The sequence below is a fragment of the Myripristis murdjan genome, chromosome 3 (genome assembly GCF_902150065.1).
Source record: "Myripristis murdjan chromosome 3, fMyrMur1.1, whole genome shotgun sequence".
NCBI classification, from domain to species: Eukaryota; Metazoa; Chordata; class Actinopteri; order Holocentriformes; family Holocentridae; genus Myripristis; species Myripristis murdjan.
Window position 1 is genome coordinate 2,950,473 of NC_043982.1, and position 15,015 is coordinate 2,965,487.

At 40.4% G+C, this 15,015-nt stretch overlaps 1 protein-coding gene across 2 annotated transcripts in view; it reads right to left on the bottom strand.

The window, feature by feature from the left end:
- adamts17 (ADAM metallopeptidase with thrombospondin type 1 motif, 17) overlaps positions 1-15,015 on the bottom strand; it is a 143,072-nt gene that overhangs the window by 21,359 nt on the left and 106,698 nt on the right. For both annotated transcript variants that reach the window (XM_030076458.1, XM_030076467.1), the window contains 4 exons: positions 10,200-10,280; positions 7,603-7,760; positions 4,476-4,635; positions 178-313 (listed from right to left, as the gene is read on the bottom strand). In XM_030076458.1, the coding sequence (XP_029932318.1) occupies positions 178-313; positions 4,476-4,635; positions 7,603-7,760; positions 10,200-10,280 (535 nt within the window). The remainder of the gene's footprint in view (positions 1-177; positions 314-4,475; positions 4,636-7,602; positions 7,761-10,199; positions 10,281-15,015) is intronic.

Below are 15,015 nucleotides of genomic sequence, written 5' to 3' on the forward strand. Positions count from 1 at the left end.
TTGGGACTTTTTTCCCCTCACTCAGGACAAACTGAGGACACAAAATCAGTTGAGTTTGCTTCTCTTGCAATTTGTCCTAGGTTTTTTCATAGAATGACTGGACTAATAAGGATACAAAGACAAGAGACACGTGTGTGTGTGTGTGTGTGTGTGTGTGTGTGTGTGTGTGTGTCTCACCGGTACTGGCAGGGGTGACTGTTGCAGGGTCGTACTTGGGGCTGGGGCCGGTTCTCAGGTTGACAGTGGCTGTCGTTGACCAGCTCCATGGTCTTATTGGCTATTCTCATACAGGAAACCACAGTCCTCCTTTCCCCTGGACATGCCCACATGTACACCACACACACACACACACACACACACAGCTGGATCAGTGCTTCCCACAGTGTGAGGGGTCGTGGAATGAGTCCAGAAGCAGAGCAGTGCTCTTCAAATAAGGCAGTCAGACTTTGAGCTTGTTGCCACTAATTAACTGTTTTTCATTGTGTAATTGCCTCTGCATTAGGCTGAGGCTCTGATGTAGTTCACTGGACAGCTGTACTGGCTGACAAATGGGTGGCATGGTAATGATGTGTGCGTGTGTGTGTGTGTGCAGTTACTGAGAGTGTGTTTGATTTTTGATGCCATGATAACAACGTTTACACAGGGGGACCTCAACTGCTTCATATTTATTTAAAACCACATTCAACACTTTATTGTATAGTATAGTGTGTGTGTGTTATCTCATTAAAGCCATGTTGTGATGACTCTACCAAGATAGACTTAAAAATAAATAAAAACAGCCTCATATTAATCCTGGGGAAAAAGAAACCCCTGCAAAAAAAAAGTCAAGCAAAACCACATCAGCCACATTCATTTCTAATGAGCTGGTGCCGACATATGGCCACATGGTGCTGATCTGGCTGTCGGTTTGTTTGTTTGTCTTGTCTCCCACAGCTGATGGAGTCTAAGATCACCGGCTGTGAGCTGCCCTCTGTCTCCTCCGTATATGCCACACGTATCAGAGGCAAGGAGCAGAAGGTGATTGCGGAGCCCTCCCTCCCTGCTGGCTCCGTCTTCAGACCCCTCCCCTCAGGAAGGAGATTCCAGTCTCTTAAGAGGTGGACATCTCGCCTCAGCAACAGCACATATCCTGAGGCTGTTCCGCACTTCAACTCTGACACACAGGCACTTGTAGTGGCAGAGCGAGCATTAGCCAACAAATGTAGCAGCTCAAAGCTCTGTAGGACTTTTTTCACAATATGATCCTATGGAGGAAATTATTATTAATTGTATGTTTGTATGTATAAATGTGATTGGACTGAACTGAACTGAACTGAATTGAAGTGAATTGAATTGAAGTGAGCTGAATTGAATTGAAGTGAGCTGAATCAGCTGCTGAGCCTACAGCTAGGTGAGCTACAGGCATTTTAAAGACTCTGTGGTTTATAGTGTAATGTATAAATTTACTGTTATTCTGCTCGAGTAGATGGGGCAAGGAAAATGAACCATTTTAGACTTCTGAAATACAGTCATTCCCAGTTCCATTTAAAGCTCCATTACTTCTTCACAATTCTTGTCAAAACATAATTTGGAATAAAAAAGAGAACAGTCACAAGGAGACTGGTACTTAGAAAATAGGACCTTCTCACCATCAAAGCTAATAATTTCTAAAAGCTAACTCACTGTCTGTGAGTGCTTGGTAATGCAATCATAGCAGTCCATATTACTGTCATGGGTATAACAGCAAAAACAAAGCGTGAAAAGCAAAACACTTTTTGTAAATTTCAATAAAAATAAACACAAAATGAAGTGAAAATAAAAAAAAAACTCAAACTCAAACCGCAATCAAAGTATATCGCCTGGTTTCAAAACTAATTACAAGAAATGAAAACAGATCAAGTCCTGTGCGTGGAGAATGCAGTAATTTAAAAACAACAAACAAAACTAGAATTATCTGACCACTAGATCAAAAAAAAAAAAAAAAAAAGCAAAACATATGACTTTCTTGGATGCAATGCCAGCATATTAGCAGTAGATTTAGCGGTTATGAGTCAATGGAAACACTAACAACTTTACCAAATGGTGCCCCCCTCCTCCTCCCCACTTCCATTATAAAAGAAATCACTCCAAACAAAATCATGAAAGCTGAGCCCAAACCAAGCTATAAAAACCACACACTGTGCCATCAAGGCCCTTTCACAAGCCAACAAAAGATCCTCGTATAATTTACATCAGCAGCATAAGTATTTATTTTTCAGAATGTTAGCTGGGGGGAAGTCCAGCTCTGTGGCAGGAGGCTAACAGTTAGCATTTGGAGCATCCAGCCAGTATCCAGCACTCAGTAACAATGAGAGGAAGAGAGCACCACTACTGTCCTACACAACAGCTGGGGCAGGGGGTAAAATAATATCTTTTTTTTTTTTTTTTTTTTTTAAATAGGTGAACAGTAGGAACATGTCTATAAATAACACTGTCATAATCCAATAGAGAAATTCAATTCCATATTCAATTCCACAATCCTTTTCCTACAATACAAAGGCAAACAAGGACAAGTACGCAACAAGCTACGTACTTGTCCATACTTCCTTGTAATTGTCAGTGTTGGGCAAACTCTTTGGAAAATGTATGCGCCTGTGTTACTGTACAATAAATGAAGCTTCACTACACTGAAGCTCCTCACCAGAGAAATGTAGAAAGTTAAACTACAATACAGTGACAACATGTAGCTTAACTACATCAAAGCTACTTTTTTTTTTTTTTTTTTTTTTTTTTTTTTTAACACTGAGCCAACTTCATTCCAAGTCATTGCTATCTTAGTGATCCATAAAACTGTCAGGCAAACAGAGAGTCAGGCAAAAAAATCTTCAGTTCAATATTTGATGAAACTGTGCCTTTACTGTTACACACCACATGCTGCACATAATAACAAAAAGCAGGTGGTGTGTCTATATATTATGTACCTGTGTATGTATGTTATCACATGCATACTTCTGCTCATTCATTGGTAGCTGAATTGTTACGTCTGTTTGATAAGTAATTTAGATTTTTAAAATAATAATTTAAAATATTGTTAAATTAAAAAAAAAGCCAACATGATGCAGGTCACAGACTAAAAAAGAATATTGACTAAAACTAGACTAAAATACTTTGTAATTTAGTCGACTAAAACTAGACTAAAATACTTTGGATTTTCTTCGACTAAAACTAGACTAAAATGCCAAGACTTTTCGTCGACTAAAATGTGACTAAACAAATAAGAATACAAGTTGACTAAATATGACTAAAAGTAAAAAGGGCATTTGACACTAGACTAAGACTAAAACTAAATTGAAAATAGCTGATGAAATTAACACTGGTGGACCTGACTAGACCCCTCCCCCTCCCCGGGCCCGCATCGCCACCCCCCAAAGTGTCCTCCTTTTTGGTGTTGTGGAAATGGCCAACCTAGTTGAGAGGGACAGATTGTAGGGATTTGACGATTATTAATGGCTGACTAGAATGTATAGTTTCATATCATAGATATGTATGCAAACCAAACAGGTGAGTCAACTGTAATTTCAAAAACAGGCAAACTAATTCCAGGTGAGTTCAGGCCCCACTGCTTGCCTGGCTGCACCTTTTAAGTGATGTTCTCAGGCATGTGTAATATGCAACATTTATCTCAGAGTGATTTTACCAATAACATAATGTGGATGATTGGTTTTGTCTGACCTCTCAGCCGTCCGACCTCACTTAACTTCAGACATGGCTCCAGTCTGCTCCATTTACCCCCAGCCTCCTCACCTCAAACCACCTATAATTGCCTAATGTTATCTTTTGGGCCTCCAGAGTAGTGCTACATGGGCTTTTAAAGGCAAGTACAGCTCTGATACAGATCTGTCTGGACTGAAGCCGAAGACAGCTGATATGTGACACTGAAAACTATGTTGTATGTTGTATTTTTCCTCAAGATTTTTTTTTCTTGTCAGGTTAGGGAAGCCTCTGAAACAGTATACATCAAATACATCGGTCTAACCCTGTGACCAGGTCCCCTCTGCACCAGTCCCCCCAGTTCTGGCCTCCACCGCCCTAGCCTCCACACAACAGTGTCTCCCAGGCTGAGCTGTGTTTGAAGCACTGCCCGACCTGGCAGGCACTCTCTACTGGCTAGGCGCCCCCAGATCAGGGCAGCAGCATGAAGCACAGATGGGTGACATGCAGCGGTAAGGATTAACACCCCATATATCCAACCTATGAACACAGTGAACAGCAGAGGGAAAGGGAGGATAAGGGAAGGAAAAGGCAGGGCAGCCGCCAGGTCAGGACTGAAAGCAGCTCAGAGTCACCCTGCATGGAGGCTAATGCTGACCCACAAACACACTGCAACTTGTTCACCAATATGTGTACACATGAGGACAGGGAAATGTAAATACCAGACATATTTTGCACAACAGGATTGGCATGTAAATCCCAGTGTATATGAGCGTATGTGTGGTGTGTGTGCAGGTGTGTGTCACCTCCTCCACACTGCACGGTGCAGTCCTGCCAGCTGCTGTGAGTCCAGATGTAGATATGCTCTGGCTCCTTGGGCTCCTCAATGCTCCTCTCCTGACTTGTGTTCAGAGACACTGTGTACTCATAGTGGATCCCATAGCTTTGGTCGTGGAAGAGCAGCACCTGGTGAAAGACGGTTAAAGATATTTCTAGATATTTGATGTAATGCTGCAACCATAAAACAATGGCATCTTGGCTTTGAAAATTTCACCCAGTGTAAGTGTGATGTAGCTTCAATGAGCTGCGACAAGCAGATACACAATATGGATGACTGGGTGAAAAAAAAATAATGCTGTGCAGGCTCACTTCCCCTCCCCAAAAAACTCTTTCTAGCCTTGCTTAGTTAGAGTAACATGGCTAAGCTTATCGTAGCTACCGCTCACCAGTTCCTAAATACTCAGGTTTGAATCCGACTCGGACCCTTGGGTGCATGGCATCCTCTCTCTCTCCTGCCTTCCCTGTCTCTCTCTATTGTCACTAGCAAATACAGTGAAATGTCAAAAACTTAAAAAGAGAAAAAAAAAATAAATGTATATATATATATATATATATATATATATATATATATATGGTGGCCTTTTCCTATAAATCTGTTTTCACCAGTTGATAAACCACAATAGTGATTCAACATACATGTAGTTCATGAAATCTTTTACATCTGGTGTTCACAGCATTCAGTGTCTGGAAGCTCTTTCTTAGGAAAAAAATCCCACTGGTGCACAGGAAGTGGTGACTTTGGTTTCCAGTTTAATTTTCTTTGATACTGATGTTTTTTGCCTGATGATCACCAACTGGATGCTATAGTTTATGCATTTTTTATACCACTACATTGCCAATATCAAGGTATTCCTTACAATGACAACAGAGAAATAAAGAAAAAAATGTATGCATTGTATTCTATTTTAAGTATCTAACCAGAAAACATGAAAATAGTCAAGATAGTCATTCCCTGTGATGCTTTCAGATGGCCAGTTTCACACCATCTTACCCTTTGTAATGCAGCTTATACATAATGTGAGAAAGTAATCCATTCAATCTATTTTTAACTGAATAATTGAGAATGATATCCACACAGGTAATTGCTAGTAATGACTAACCGTTCAGTTGCTCTCATGCGATACATCCCATAAGTGCAGAGACTTCAGCCTTCTCATTATGTATAAGTGATAAGAGCAATATTCCATAAGGAAATAAAAAAACACAGTGGTGAGCATCTCTAAGATGAGAGTCATTACCTCTAATTAGAGTCCAGCTCACTGGTTTATAACTATGCCCAATAGTGCAATCAACTGTTCATCCACATCTCCAGCTCCCCACGGGCTCAGCTCTGTTTGGTCCTTGGTGCATATGCATGTAGCGTATGAGGTTTGCATGATTTGTCTTTGTAATGTGAAAAAAGAGAAATCTGAGATGTGTCCTGACAGTATATTTGTTGAAGTCTTCCTGGATCCAACACGTACAAATCGGGCGTTGGCCAGTGTTGAATCTGTTGGCCAATACCAACATCGATGCTTTTGAAGCTGCTGACAGATGATAGTTTGTGCTAATATTCAATATATTTGAATATCATCTCATAAAAAAAAATCCAGTATTGAGTGTTTGCCCTAAAAGGTGAATTTTAGGGGAAACATATTAAATTTTGATCAAACTTAATGAGCTACATTATGAGATAAGCTATGTTTTGTTCCAGAGGTTACACTCGTATCAGCTTTGTGAATTTTGGATTGCTGCTAACAAAATGCTAATCACAGGCGAATTGCAGGCTACAATAGCAAAAAAAGAAGTCACCATCCTTCTTATCTTGTCCTGACTGACTGATATTCCAATTAACTAATTCCAGTTTTTATAATTTCAATTTTTATAGCACTACAATGAATAGGTATTACTTCTGCCAGTGGAGCTGGACTATGTTTTTAGCCTGTTGCCTTTGTCTATGTGTTTATTTGTTAGCAGGATATCTCATGAAGTCATGAAGAGATTTGCATGAAACGTGGTGGAGAGGTTGGTCATGGGCCCAGGAAGAACTGATTAACTTTTCACACTGATTGGCCACAGTGGGGTGTGGCAGTGGGTGTGGCTTCACATAAAAATGCACGTGACTTCCACACGTATTCATAAAACATCAAGAAACTTTGTGGAAATTTTTGTTCATGGGCCAAGGAAGAACTGACTCACTTTTCATCCGGATTGGCATGAGGGGGCATATGCAAGTGGGTGTGATTAATTTTTGGTAAATATTCAACACGCTGAACTGGCATATTTGACAAAAGTTGTAGTTGTTTTTTGTATGTAGTCAGTTGTTTTCCTCTTGTTCATTGTATTTCATTGTACAGGGTGACCCAAAAAAACGGGAATCTTTGAAGTGCGTATTGGCAGACATGAGCAAGTGGCAGCACAATTTTTAAAAAAAATGAAAATTCCATCATTGTTTCTTAAATGGCATGTTTTAAGGTTTCAATTACTATGAATAAAATATTTTTCTTCCATCACTCTTGGTTTTGTTGGATTGTTAAAAAGTTCCCGTTTTTTTGTGTCACCCTGTATTTCACTATATGTGTTCTGTTTTGTAGTTGTTGCAAGCAAAGAGGCGCATGACTGTTTGAATGCTCTTCCAACCAACTGCCATTTTGCTGACAAAAACGAAATAAAAACTGAAGGATGAGGTTTCACAAAGGCTGATGTTAGTTGCACTTCATTTTGTGCAGCTGGTAATTCTCTGTGTAGCACTGGCTTTTCTAGTGAACCCCATTTATAGTGTCCTTAGGGATTTGGAACTACAAACCAAATGATGGACGGACATGCTAACTTTACAGCTTACAAAACTGCATCAGACTTTGCCTGCCCTTAAAAAAGGTTATGCAATCAATTAAACTGCATCACATCCATCATGTTAAGGCAGACAACACCGATTGGCTGATATCCAATTTGTAATTTACCACCAATAACGCTAAGCTAATATCATGTTTTAACCTCTCACCAACCAACCAAACCACACACACACACACACACACACAGGAGCAAATACAGATATTAAAGCCAGGTTATACTGTGACATAAAGCAGTGCATAACAAAGCGACTGATGTCTTTACCATCAGGTGCAGCGGGCTCTTGGTGGGCCCCTTGGCGGACATTTTCTCCCACAATCCCCTCCTCACATAGCGCACCGTAGTCCCGGCCAGCTGAAACTCTCCTGGAAGCTCGATCTTCCAGTCGCTGTTGATGGACCTTTTGGAGGAGTCTTTCAGGGCTGCAGGGTGGAGAGAGGGAGAGCTGCTTGACGTCCTGTGTGCAGGTCAGACTGACTGTGAGTGTGTGTACATGTGCATGCTTGTGTGTGTGTGTGTGTGTGTCTGTGTGTATGTATGCTATGGTAACATATGCTTTTGAAGGCAAGTACAACACAAAACACTTTGGACTGAAACCACTGATTGCCACTGTTTGTAGCTGTGTTCTCTTTAATACTGTATTATAGAATAATACAAGTATTCAGTGATTCCCACAGAGCTGTAATTTTAATAATAATAATAATAATAATAATAATAATAATATTGTCATGTGTAGAATCTGATCAAAATTCAATTCAGCTAATGATTATGTAATCAAACAAACTGCATCATCTCCATTAAAACAGAGGTGGGCCATAGTGACTAGAGCAAGTGTGATTTTTAACAAAAGGCTATACTTCAGTATGTAACTAGCATGGGACCACAAGGACACGGCCTGGCGGTCATTTATTTCTTATTTTCTCTCCGTAACCCTCTCAGTGATGTAACTACAGCGTAAGCCATGTTGGCCTCAGTGTTGCTTCCAAGAGCAAAAGGAATATGGCTGAATACTGGCACAGTTTGAAAAAAATCTGACAAAGTCTGAGTGATTCAAGAGAGCAAGACCGATGCCCAGACAAAGCAACTTTTTTTTTTCAGGGACAAATAGCCGAATGGAAATAAAAAAGGCCAGTGGGGTCAGTGCAGTTTACTTCTTCAGCTGCTGGCTCCCTCCCTCAGCCACAAAGAGCAGCCAGGGCCAGGCTGTTAAAAGAGCCCTTGAAGTGGATTGTGGGTTTTCTGAAGCCAAGCCAACTAACTACCTCATCACATGTCCAGAGTTAGCCCACTTCTGTCTGTGAGGCTGTGTGTAACCAGGCTTTGTTCCAGAGAGGAACTATAGATTATAGACCTGGGCTGGCCTAATCCACCAGAGCCTGTCTTGACCGCTTAGAAACTACAGGAGAGCAAGGAATGTGTGTGTGTGTGTGTGTGTGTGTGTGTGTGTGCGTATGTATAAGCATATGTGCATGTGTGAGAGGTGGTGGCCATGAGCAAATGAACATTTACATGTCAGACTTTGCACAAGCTGCAATCAGTCTCAAACTAGTGGCAGGTTAATGTTATTTTAATGAGCCATTGGAATAATTTGACCTCTCCATGGTCTCACATGGTGGATATTCTCTCTGTTTCAGTGCACTGTAAGGGTAATCTACTGCCTGTACATTGTCACTCATAATATAAGTCATATTGTCATTTGTCTCTAATTTGTTAGCATTTTCAACCACAAAAGAATGCATCATGTATAGAAGAGATGAATGGGTTTACCTAATTCTTTCAAAATAATTTGACATTTAGATGACTGTATATGAAACAAGGAATTCTTTTGCACATTTTTATAACCTGAACACGATTATTGTAGTTTTAAAAAAACAAACCTCTGACAGCTAAGTGGTTAGCCACTCATGATGACATGTCACACAATAGAGGAGTTGCAGTATTAACTCTTTTGTTGCTGTGCTTCAACAAAGAGAACAGATCAGACAAAAAAAAAAAACAGACGTGGTTGCTCCCTAACCATGGCAGCAAGCTATGAGTCTAGTTGTAAATTTATTGGGGGAAGCCAATCACAGCAGCCTGCTACTGCGCCTGAGTGTTAGCTCTCTGTTAGTAAAATAATTTACATGATCATTTTCCTCTACCAGCTCTATTGGCATCCTCTGCTCTTTAGCAACACTGGATATGAAAAATTATGTTTCTAAAGGACTAGGCCTTCTCAACAGAATTCAACAGACTTGGGTCATTTTTCACAGAGTATGAATATAAACCTGTCAGCAGTATAGTAGTGGTATTGATTTTACTTGGACCTGTGCAAAAAGCAAAAAAGTATAACTTTTTTTGCAATATTGCATTAATTCTCTAGAAACCTGATTTATCATATAATGATGCATATTTCTTTAGTTTACTCAGGTGTGTAAGGATCATGATATGTACAGTTTCACATTGTGAGTTCCTTACCAATACCAACCCTTGTTTTTATTCTATCTCTTCTGAACACAAAATCTCAATCTTCACCATGAGTGGAAATCCATACAAACTAACAGTGCAAAAACTTCAGCTGTGTGGCTGGAAAAGAGACTGACAGAGCATTCCTTTTGTCAGTTTTTGCATATTTTACCAATCCTAAATGAGGCATGTAGGTTTAAGCACATCCCTAAAATACTAGTGCTGTAGCTCTTAACCAGCAGCTTTCAATCTTTTGATATACTTTGTCATGTGCAACAAAACATGGTAGCCTGTTTACAGTTGCGTCTGAACATAAGCAGCGGTTGTTTTGAGCTCATTCTGCGAGAGACTGAGCGATATCCCAATTATTTCAGACGTTCTGGACACCCCTGTGCAATTAGGAGACGCATTATTACCCAGAAAGCTGTGGGAAGGCTTGTCCTCCACAACTTTGATTCTCCTGGCGCCTGCAGGGATGACTGCTGCCTCGATATAGCCTGGGATAAAGATAGAAACATGAGGGAAAACAGACTCAGACGCATCCAGAGGTTATGGAGGCTGGGATGGGCTGGCAGCTGTCGTGTCCGTATCAGAGATGCTCTCCATCCTCAAACAAAAGAAAACTGATTTTACTCCCTGATGTGATTGATTTCATGTTCTGCATTTTATGTCATTTTATTTAATCATCAATCATTATGACATGATCTTAAAACTGTAGTGTTTTCACTTGGTTCATCCTCCCTATATGTCAAGTTTTTCTACCATACATATGGTTTCTTAGCTGTTATTACAATTTACTGCTACAATGATCCATTTTCCCAAAAGGAGTCATTAAAGTTTCAACTCTTGTCTTAAGTTTCATGCAGTATTTCCCATAAAAGCTGCCCTCAAATCCAATCCATTTGAAAGGTATAATGTCAGGCAACATTTTCAAAGAAACATTTGTGGTCAGGGAACTGCTTTTTATTCTCCCGATACACTGTCCAACAACCATGTCTCCAGTGTTAATTACAGGAGGGATCTGTATTTCACACGCTGTTACCTTCTGTTGATTTCTGTCGGTAACTGCTTTCCTTTTCAGACTATAAGTTTGACCTTCATCTTAGCAATCATTGTGAAAGAGAACCCCATTTGTCTGTTTTTTTTGTTTTTTTTTTTCATTTCAATTTAGAATGAAACCCCCTCCTAATTCTGTTGTCTTTGTGAAATGATTTTCCAGTACATTTTCTCATTTATTCATCATTTTGAGAGCTCAATGAGCAGACACAACCAGCCACCAGCCTTTCCCCACTGCCCCAACACACACTCACACACGCACACACGCGCACACACACACACGCACACACATACACACGTGCACGCAACATTCACCTGTTAAATGGGTGTTTGGCATTAAGGAAAATATTAAGCAGCTCAGTGACTGCACATTGCACCAAAAAGTGTTGCGGCTATAGTCCTGTATTGGGGATTACAAAGACAGAGCATACACAAACACAAACCCTGAAATTTGAACAGACAAACAGAATACCCAGACAAAGGTCCTCGATACAATTTCAAATGGGAGGGACCAGCAGGAAAGTCTGTCAGAGGAGGGATTATTTCAGCTTGACCTCATGGAAATAGGACTGTTTGGAGCTTTGGAGTGTTAAAACTCCAAAATTAATTCTCTGCTATGTGCTTTAGAAAAATGGGGGGAAAGCTATTGAAACAGATAACACTGTATGGAATCAAAGTGCCAGCAACCATACAAAAAAGTATGTTTGTGTCTCTTAGTTGTGTGATTTTTGTGCATGCGCCTGACTAATATGAGACTTGGGTTTAAATCAGCACTTTGGCACAGATGAATTGAGTGAGCTGCTTTGTTGCTTTGTACCCAATACAGAAACACAGCCAACACCGTCTCATCCTTACCTGGAGATCCTCGGAGCCGGAGTGACTACCACACAACCCTCCAAGACACAGCACACAGCTACTATCTATGAGGATAAAGTTGCTCTGACCGTGATTCACAGCCAGTTTTGATTGACGTCAAAACTGACAAGTAATGCTCACAATGTTTTGTGATATGAGTGCAAAATCTGACATCTTTACTGTAAAATCTGGGAGAAAAAAAAACTCAATTATGTGCAATAATAGCACGATGATGATCCTCCACCATGAAAGGACTCTGAGACAACAGCACGAATTGGAAAAGCAATTTTCATGTGTTTGCCACATGAAAATTTTAGCTGACAGTTAAGTAACTCAATCTCTGTCAAAGTTTTGGTTGAAGTAGTAATGGGCAACAATTTCAAAGAAATGCTTGTTTTGCTACTCTCTATCTCTGATTGACATAACACAATGAATCGCAGCATGAAAGTTTTTACTCTTGCAGTAAACATCAATGCCTGGTTGAATCCTTGGGATTTTAATTAAAGTGCTATATTTTTCCCTACATAAAGACTGTGTTTGAGGGTATTGCAAAAAACATTTATGGCATTGTTGCCATGGTAACAGCCTCACACTGCTGGTAAACGAGGGCCACATTTACACTTCCCTGTAGATAACTGTGGAGCTAATAGTGAAAAACCGGTGGCAAAAATGTCTTGCTGCGCTTTGGGCTTCAAGGTTAAATCTCAAGGTGGCAAGGCTGGCTTTTTTTTATTCCTCTCTACCAAAAGCAAGAATGTCCAAAAATGCAGTGAAAGAGAGGACCCCCATCAATGTGAGGATGTGAGTTGTTAACTGGGAGGAGAAAGCCAAGTATACACCACAGCATCTGAGCTACACATCACCAGCCACAATGTCACTGTCTGATATAGGCCACTTACAACATGTTGTTGAGTTTTTATTTTATTTTATTTTATTTTATTTATGTATTTATTTATTTTCTCCTCTTTCTGCTTAGTGCTGGTGATCCTAGCCCTGGATTAGCCTGTATTGTCTTGTCAGCCTTTGTCTTTGTGTAATGGTACCCCTCTGTGTGTGTCTATGTGTAATTGGTGTCCTTCTGTGTTTGAAACTTTCTTTATGCTGCCATTTTGACCAGGACTCCCTGGAAGAAGAGACATTGTGTCTCAATGGGACCTTCCTGGTAAAATAAAGGATAAATAAATAAATAAATAAATAAAACCAGGAAGTTGTTTCTGTTGTTCCCTGTTGCCACAGCACTAATGTAACTGCTAGCTATACTAGAAACTTGGCAACATCTTAGCTGGTTTATTAACATTGTTCTGGTTAACAATAACCAATCTGAGGAATAAAACTCATCATGTGGGGTAAAACTCAGTTCACTCATTTCAGTTAACCTTGTTCTCTAACCAGGCATTATCCTAGTAACAGCAGCATTTTACACTCAGTGTATGTAAGGTAGAGTAACTGTAACTTAATTTGCACTCCAGCAGTTCCATATTAGGTACCATCAGCTAGTGCAGATGGCCAGTAAATTCTGACCCTAACCCTAACAAAAAAAAAATTAACAAACTCTTTTCGTTTTTGGACTATGTAGCAGTTGAAGGTAGCTTAAAGCTTGCGCAACTTTTGTTAAAAAATTCAACAAAATAGCTCAAACATCCACCTGAGATTCAATAGCTTGTCCAAGTCGCTCCCACGCTCATGTAGCTCCGATACCGATGAAATGAGGAAATAGGAAGTGGCTAGACAGTTAGCCTTCCCTGTCGGTCTGCAAGCTCCTGTAGGCTAAGCTATAGTACCTTGGTGGAGGTTCTGAGGAGGGGAAGCAGGGGACTGCCCATTGGACCAATGGCCCAATATTCCCAGTAGTAATAAGTAATAAGCCCCAGTAGTCAGAAGAATGTCCAATTGGACCCAAAGTCCATTAGTCCGATGGCCTGTTATCCTGAATGTTCTGAAAAAATGCCCATTTTTTTTAAAACAGTTCAAAAAATGTCCACTCCATAAATTTGGTCAAGTTTAGGCAAGGGTTTCAGCCTGCGCTCATTCCTAAGGCATCAAATACTGACACTTTGTCAGGCCCTTCTGCATCTGATACCAATGCCAAAGGCACCCTTTGGCATCTGATACTGACACAAAAGGCACCCATTAGAAGCCAAAGGCATCCTTTGGTTTCAGTATTAAATGTGTGGGGTGGTGACGTAGTATAAAGAGCGAGAAAGTCAGGCTAGAGACGAATGGCGGGAAAAACCACAGGACCCTGAAGCAGGGGCTGCAAGTTTGATTTGCGAGATGCCTTCATGCGTGAAGTGAGGCAGAGTGATACATCTCGCTCTTGGAGTGAGACCATGTACACTTTCCGTGTGCTGTTTTTCTGCCTTTTCTGCCTAACTTTTCCCTAACCTTAACCAACTAGTTTTTATGCCTAAACCTAAGTGGTTTTGTTGGCTAAACCTAACCATGTGAAAATAAAAGCGAGACAGCTCAGTGCGTCTCATCCCAAAGCAAAGGGTGCCTTTGGTGTTGACATCAGATTTGAAGAGCCATGGAAAAGCGCCGGTATTTGACACCCTGGGTATGAGAATACACTGGGGTTTCCTCAGGTTAAGGTTCAGGTAAACAGGGCTGGATGCATTTCTCAGGAGGGATGCAAAACTCCACATAACACCAGCATTCACTGAACTCCAACAACTCCTGTGTGTATTTTCAAAGCAATGGGCCTTTGGAGCAATGGGACAAACAACTCGCTTGCACACTGCAGGGCTCCAATTTACACCAATTTACTGCACCAAAAACATATTTAAAGCCACTCTGGAGAAAAACAGAAGAAAAACAAAACGCATACATTGCACATACAGTACAGGCCAAAAGTTTGGACACACCTTCTCATTCAATGCGTTTTCTTTATTTTCATGACTATTTACATTGTAGATTCTCACTGAAGGAATCCAAACTATGAATGAACACATGTGGAGTTATGTACTTAACAAAAAAAAGGTGAAATAACTGAAAACATGTTTCATATTCTAGTTTCTTCAAAATAGCCACCCTTTGCTCTGATTACTGCTTTGCACACTCTTGGCATTCTCTAGATGAGCTTCAAGAGGTAGTCACCTGAAATGGTTTTCACTTCACAGGTGTGCCTTATCAGGGTTAATTAGTGGAATTTCTTGCTTTATCAATGGGGTTGGGACCATCAGTTGTGTTGTGCAGAAGTCAGGTTACTACACAGCCGACAGCCCTATTGGACAACTGTTAAAATTCATATTATGGCAAGAACCAATCAGCTAACTAAAGAAAAACGAGTGGTCATCATTACTTTAAGAAATGAAGGCCAGT